Source organism: Theropithecus gelada, chromosome 5, assembly GCF_003255815.1.
Source record: "Theropithecus gelada isolate Dixy chromosome 5, Tgel_1.0, whole genome shotgun sequence".
NCBI classification, from domain to species: Eukaryota; Metazoa; Chordata; class Mammalia; order Primates; family Cercopithecidae; genus Theropithecus; species Theropithecus gelada.
In genome coordinates, this window is record NC_037672.1 from 15,089,043 (window position 1) to 15,097,084 (window position 8,042).

Consider the following 8,042-nt stretch of genomic DNA (forward strand, 5'->3'; position numbering starts at 1 on the left):
AAGGACAGGGATCCACATTTTCTTAGCTAATGGCTATGTCTGCCTATCCTGTTTACTTTTGCGTTTAATGAATGTCAATTTGGCCAAGAGTATAGAAGGAAAAATCAGGGTTTACTCACCACAAGGAGTCCCTGTGCCACCACATTCCATTCTATAAAGGAAGTGAAAGTGCTCCTCCCTTCGGTCTGATTTACGAGAGAGAAAGAAAGAGAGAAGGTTGTAATGTTGCTACGCTACTTAGAGCTCCATAGTGAGGAAACGGGACAATAAAACCTGGCGTTACGAAGACTTTTTAATAACAACAAATATATTGCTCTCAACAAATAAGCCACATAGATCAGCCCTGGTAAAAAGAAGTAAAAGGCATATTTGTTTCCCTAGAGAAAGTTACCAAGAGCTGTCCCTACTTGTGCTACAGTGGTGGCATCAATCACTTAGGCCAACATCAAGGCTTAATTTTGTCTAAAAAGAGAAAAATCTATTATAACTTACAGGTGAAGTTAATCTTGGGTAGAACTATTTCTAAAGAGGTAAGGCATAAGAAGGAAACTCAAAAGGTTAGGAAACTCTCAAGCAATTGAAATTCATAATTCTGGGAGACAAGAGCTCTCCCATGGGATAAATTCTCAAAAGAAAATGATACCATTGCCTCTTCAACCAAGAAAAATAAAAGCCTGTGAAGCCTCATGTGAGAGTTACGCCTAAAGCCGGGCCAGGGGTCAGAACATTTGCTCACACATATTTTAGTTGCTCTAATGGTAAAAAAACAAAAACCAAAAAGCACTCCGGCATTTATTACTTAAGCCTGTTCAACTCAAGTTATCACTTTCTAAAATGTTTCAGTAAAGTTTTTTCAACAATAACTCAGTTTTTGGTACCAGGCTATATCATTTTTCTCTATAATCTTCTTTAACTTTTAACTCACGTGACTAAGAATTCTAAAGCACAAAACGAAGTCACCAATTTTAGGAGAATAGAGGGCTGACAAAAATGCCAGGTAAATCAAAGGTACATAATTAGCTATTTTTCATTTAATTCTACAAGTAAATTTGGAAAAAGGATGTTTGGTACCTCTAACATAATATAAAGCAGTCTGCTTTTCTGAAGAACAAAAATTGTATTATTCTTTCAAGGAATAGATACTTCATAGAATAAATCAAAACTTTGTTCTGTTTTATATGCCAGGAATCATTAAAAAGATTATCCTAGTTCAAGACGTTTCTCAAATGATTTCTAAAATGACAACTACTCTTATCTGGGAAAGAGGGAAGATATACATAAGTGAATCCGCTTTTAAATAATTTAGATGCATTTTCTAATTTTTTTTAAGTCTACAACAAAACATTTGGGGGCAAAGATTTTTCAAGGTTGTTAATTCATCAGAAACAATTTCAATGAAGTATTCTTCAGATCACCGAGGACAGACATAAACTTTTAGGGAGGGAGTGCATCCTTGGCAAACACCACATATAAATATGACTCCAGATAATTACCCTGCCAACATCTCATAATGAACAGTGCTTTAATAACAGGGTCAAAGCCAGCAAAACACCCTGCTGGATGAGCCATCATGATGAAGGCTGGGTTTACTTAAGGACTGTAGAACCACCCTTGTCCTCCGCCTTAGTGAAGGGACAGGGTCTTTATTTTACTTAAGTCAAAAACCATGACAAGTTTGCAGAAGATCTAGAAATAGGTTCAAATATTAAGTTATGAAGCAGAGAACACGGGGGTATATGTGCTTTAAAAAGCTTCTCACAAATGCTGTACAAGATGTAAATCTGCAAACAGATGAGGTGAGAACACTAATCTCCAATATAAAAAGAAGGCAATAATTTACATTACTGAAATGATACTGAACCAAACAGTTCTAGAGACTGCAAAGAGTTAACTGTTTCCATGTCAGCATCATGATTAATTTGACAAATGGACTGTTTCCTGCCTTTTGTGAAAACAATTTCAAAGAACAAAGAGACTAGGAAGACAGTAAGTTTTTATGGAAAGAAGACTGAAATACAGGAGAGTGAAAAAAGAAACCATTACTTAAAAAACTGCAATCAACTTCTTTGCTGGTCTATTTCACTTCTTCTTATTCCTTTGAAACAAAGTCAGACTGAAGGAAAGAGCACTTTTTGCTTGCTGAAAAGGATGGAACATGACATCACTATAGGCAAGACAAATCGAATAATCTTTAATCGAAGTAGAAAACACTGGAATAAAAGCTATCAGAAGGCAAAATCTGGCTATTTCTAAATAATCATTTGGTAAACCTAAAAAGTATTTTTATATTCCTAAAATATTTGAAAGGTCTTAGACTTAACATTAACAATAGCTTTGTTTAATGTAACCTTCACCTTATCAAATATTTCAAGTTTTGTGACTTTAAAAATAATGCTCAAAGAGATATTTTCTAAATTGCTCAAAGAAACAAAAACTGCAAACTATATTACTGTAAGCACAAATTACTCAATTTTAACAAACCATACTTAAGGCACTAAGACATTAGGCAGGATTTTCCTATTCTATGTAAGTTGGCTATCCTCAAGGCATTTAAAATTGCCTGAACTCCATTTCATTTAAAATTTAAATGAAAATGTAAGTTTCATTTGAACTCCTATCATTTAAAACTGCTGAAACTGTTATATAATTTTAACTGCATTTCATGTTTTTCATGCATGTAAGTATTTATTAGTGATAGCATGAAATTAATTTTTCAGTTACTCCAAAGCAGAAATAGCAAGAAGTTTGCAGGGGAAATCTTCAATGGAGTCTTAAATGTAGTGTGTAACAGGCTGCCCTCTAGTGTCATTTTAGCTTAACTTTGAAAGTAGAAAACACCTTATTTTCAAATGCTACTCAAACAAATTTAGATTCAAAGTATTTCAAACTAATGTAAGAAAGCAATCACCATATGTGCTACAAAAAAAAAATCTTAAAATATCTAAAACAGGTTAGAGGTAGGGATCATTAACCACTAGTAAAGTCAATACTGGAAGAGATAAGATTTCCCAGTTCCCTGCAACACCTTTTAATTTTCAGAACTAACACTTTAAGACCTTTTTTTTTTTTTTCAGAGACAGAATCTTGCTGTGTCACCCAGGATGGAATGCAGTGGTGCAATCACAGCTTACTGCAGCCTCGAATTCCTGGGCTCGAGGAATCCTCCCGCCTCAGCCTCCCAAGTAGCTGGGACTACACGTGTGTGCCATCACATCTGGCTAATTTTTTATTTTTTTGTAGACACAGGGTCTTGTTATGTTGCCCAGGCTAGTCTTAACTCCCAGCCTCAAGCTACCCTCCCACCTCGGCCTCCCAAAGTTCTGGGACGACAGGTGTGTACCACCGTGCTGGTCTAGAAAAGACTCAGAATTCTAACACTATTTTACATGCCCTGTTCTTCCATGTAACAGGGGCTATGCAGAAATGAACTTGAGTGCAGCACAGTTTTAGATACCTGTACAATATAACAAGGTGGAACTTCAAACAACTGTCCCCAAAGAGAGACCCTTGGGATCATTGGCAAATCACCACTCTTACTTAGTAGACCTCATATGTGTGCTAACCAATGCCCAAGGAAGGGAACGCTCCAGAAGGAATATAGTCATTAGCTTATCTATCATTTTAAAGTTTTATCACATTGTGCCAACAGCCACTGAGCACATGACATGTCTTTAAAAGCCATCCACATAAAGATGGCTAGAACATGAACTTGTTGCACATTGTTGATCAAAGAATAACTAAAAAGTAATGTAGCTCATAATGTAGATGTGAAAAGTCCTACATAGTATTAGTTTATTTTCTTTCTTTACTTGAGACAGGGTCTCACTCCATCACCCAGGCTGGAGTGTAGTGGCATAATCATGGCTCACTGCAGCCTTGACTTCTCAGGGTCAAGTGATTCTCCAACCTCTCAGCCTCTGGGGCAGGTGGGACCACAGACATGTGCCACCATGTCTGGCTAATTTCTTAATTTTTTTGTAGAGACAAGGTCTTACTATGTTGCCCAGGCTGGTCTTGAACTCCTGGCCTCTAGCGATCCCCCTACTTTGGCCTCCCAAAGTGCTGAGATTACAGGCATGAGCCACCACATCCAGCAGTATTAGTAATTTTCTATCATGTGTTTCACCTGACTTTATCTAAATTTCCACGTGTCTATTCGCTTTATGCAGTTCCAAATAAAGATGTATATTTAGTAATGTTTTATTAGATTGTATTTTGGTCTTCTGAAAATGAACTAAAATGCCATGATGTTATGAAGCTCCCAATAGTGACAAAAGAAAATAGTTTATTGTGGTTAGGTTTCGTTAGTATTAATGTACCATGCTACAAATGCCTTTAAAAAAGTTTGTTAATAATAAGGCCTTCTTAAAATTTCTCCTAAAAGAAAAAAGGATGTACTAGAAATAACTTAAATGACTAAATTTCTAAAACTACCTTCCCATTTGATTAACTTGTGACTAATAAAATATGTCACACTAATTCACTGTTATCCTGGAAGGCAAGTAAGTTACAGAATATAGCATGTAACAATGACAGGAGCTGAAGTTTTATAATTGTTTTACTCCATGTAATCTTGAAAAACAAGAATTTTTAATCCTTTTATAATGTGATCATCATCATAATTATTCCAATTTATAATGGGAGGAATTTCTATCAAAACTGATTAAGTCTTATTTTTAAAAAGACCATATGTGTTACCAAATATCAAGTATATGCTCATTTACTACTTTAAAAAAGAATCTTTCATGGTTTTAGTCTTTTTAAAAAAACCATATAATTGTGTATATCAACCACTAATTTTTAACTCAATTGCTATGGTTAAAATATTTTATTAATTATATATTTTATACACCATGGAACAGTCACCATAGTTCAATGAAGCCTCACAAATTATTGTTCATTTTAGCATTTTAGAATTCTCACAGAATGAAATATATTCCGAAAAGTGATGCATGTCAGAAACGTAACTTTGACATTTATGATAAGAACTAAATAAAAATGCTGTAAAGAGGGACCATATACAGAATGGAGACACACTGGTATAACTATACAAAGAAAGAAAACCGTAAAAGCCAAACTTGCTTTTAACCTCAAGACCAATAAAGCATTAAGCTTCATGTAAGCTTAACACCTTCACCTTACTATTCTTAGTTTTGGTAGAGAAGAAAAAGAAGAAAATTGATTATCTGTTCTGGTCTACTGTGATCCAGGTACTATGCTGGGTATTTTTTTTACATCTTCCAATCTTTGTGGTAAAAGATGCTGAGCTCTCAATAGCTCCTTTTTGCTGATGGGGAAGCACACTTAGAGGAGTCAGGCAGTTGTGCACAGCTCACAAAACAGTCAATGTCGGGTCAGGCTATCTGATCCTCCCCATGGGACAGTGGTCTTCCAGAGTTCTTCCACTCTCACAAATCAGTCTCATCTATAACCAGTAACTAAGGCTCCACAGACCATTACAACAATGATTCTCAAATGAAATGGAGGAACCCTTGTAGTAAGAGCTCCTGAGGAGATTCCTTTCCCACTCCAGCCTAGAACTCTGTCCTTTCTACACATGATGCCTACGAGGCCCAAGGACTTCGGGGAAATAAAGGCCCTGGTGACTTAGGAACGTGGTAAGTAGGTCTTTGACTTTCATTCCCAGGTCCTTTCTACACTGCTACAAAGCCTCCAGCATTAACATTATTTTACTGGCTAAAGCAAAGTTTCGGTTCAAAACAATTCTGGAAAAAAATAAGTATATAAAAAGTATAATATTATATAATATCCATTAAAAAGGTAAACAGTGTACACAAGAAGGGCCAAAGTGTGGATGAAACTGTATGAATTATTCTTACTTTGCAACTACTACAAGTATTAAAAATAAAGAAATACTATACATTTACAATAGTTAATGATCTTAAACTTACCTTAAGCCATAGCAAGGCAAAGTGAGGAGCCTGAATAGTGCCAGGAAAACTCTTAAAGGAAGCAGGGTGAACACATACAAAAACGCATCCAGGCACAGAAAGATTCCAAAAACCATCAGCTGAATTTTAAGGAGAGAAGAAAAAAACGTATTTTAAAAATACTTGTAAATGAAAATTTCAAACAATCAGAATTTCTAAACATTGTAAAAAATTGATTTCTTAAAACTTAGCCCTGGGAATAACAAATTAATAGTTCTACTCTTCAAAGAATGAGTCTGTGCTTCCTGCAGAGCCTTTGGTTTACGACTCACAGAAGAAATTACTCAAAAACAAGTTTTCCTTGACCATAGTTAATGGCACATAATCTGATGTGTCTTTCTGAGTACTTCCTCAAGCTCTAAAGATATTATGGAAAATCTTTATTCCTCATAATTTTGCTATTCCTATTTATTAAGGTGCTTTGTTGATGGGAAAGACTGGAATATATATTGAGTTACAACATTGTTTATGTTAAAAACATGCAAACTGATCACTAAGTTTAACACAATTTCATGTGCACTGAAACTTGCTGCACTCAGAAGGCCTTATTCTTAATTCCAGGACCAGCCTTTTAGCGTTTATATTTCTCCTTCTTTCTTGAGTACTTGTCATACCCTTTCTTTTTGTGGTAACATTAGACACTCTTACTTGTTAAGTTTAGGACTATACTACACAGAAAGAGGGTGAAGTCTTTTGAGGATTTGGCCAAGTAGCCACCCCTAGTGGTGACTTTCTGTATGTCTGGCACACAATTATGGTATGATACACATGCCCGAGCCACAGCACTCCATGTATCTTCAGTCAATAAATTGCTCTACCTCCACAGATTGAAATTCACAGTTACAGACTGAACTGTGTCCCCTATCAAGTTCCTAAGTTGGTACCTCAGAATGTAACCGTGCTTGGACATGGGGTCTTTAAAGAGGGTTTAAGTTTAGGTCTTTAGGGTGGACCCTAATCCAATATGACTGGAGTCCTTATAAAAGAGGAAATTTGGACACAGGCACAGACAGAGGAGAGATATGAAGACCGAGGGGGAAGGCAGCCATCTGCAAGTCAAGAAGAGGCCTCAGAAGAAACTACCCCACTGACACTTGATCGCAGACTTCCAGCTTCCAGAACTGCAAGATAATAAATGTCTGTTGTTTAAACCACCTAGTATATGGTACTTTGTTATGGCAGCCCTAGCAAACGAATTCACATGTCTTTAAATCGAAGAGTACATTTCATTAATTTTGGATAAAAATGTCTCAAAAATATGCTACACATATTTTTGCCAGATTTCTTAATCTGAATATATAGGCCCTTTTTTTGTTTTCCACAATTTAGACTCATTATGAACAGCAATGAAAATATGATGCTAAACCCCTAAATCACGTGCTGGTAGATTAACATAGAGTCCCAGTGTTGCATGTTTTCTTGTCTTACACACAAAGCAGTGCAGTAGGAGGTTGAGCAAGGTCCATGTAGATAGAGTTTGTGGTCCTTTTCTATTACTCTCCTGTCACTGAGAAGCCTTTCCCTCCTTGTGAGTGGACTGCTGGTTCAGTACTGAGGGCAGAAGCTGCCAGAAACCCGATGTCCCCAGAAGGAGAGTTTGTGATCCACTAAAAAGTTGCAACTTGGGCCGGGCGCGGTGGCTCAAGCCTGTAATCCCAGCACTTTGGGAGGCCGAGACGGGCGGATCACGAAGTCAGGAGATCGAGACCATCCTGGCTAACATGGTGAAACCCCGTCTCCACTAAAAAATACAAAAAACCAGCCCGGGCGACAAAAAAAGAATTCTTTTGGCCGGGCGCGGTGGCTCAAGCCTGTAATCCCAGCACTTTGGGAGGCCGAGACGGGCGGATCACGGGGTCAGGAGATCAAGACCATCCGGGCTAACACGGTGAAACCCCGTCTCTACTAAAAATACAAAAAATTAGCCGGGCGTGGTGGCGGGCACCTGTAGTCCCAGCTACTTGGGAGGCCGAGGCAGGAGAATGGCGTGAACCCGGGAGGCGGAGCTTGCAGTGAGCTGAGATCCCGCCACTGTACTCCAGCCTCCAGCCTGGGTGACAGAGCGAGACTCCGTCTCAAAAAAAAAAAAAA

The 8,042-nt window shown here is 37.4% G+C and overlaps 1 protein-coding gene across 2 annotated transcripts in view; it reads right to left on the bottom strand.

The window, feature by feature from the left end:
* The window catches only part of TAPT1 (transmembrane anterior posterior transformation 1), a 64,026-nt gene that overhangs the window by 33,435 nt on the left and 22,549 nt on the right, over positions 1-8,042 (bottom strand). For both annotated transcript variants that reach the window (XM_025386386.1, XM_025386387.1), the window contains one exon: positions 5,913-6,031. In XM_025386386.1, the coding sequence (XP_025242171.1) occupies positions 5,913-6,031 (119 nt within the window). The remainder of the gene's footprint in view (positions 1-5,912; positions 6,032-8,042) is intronic.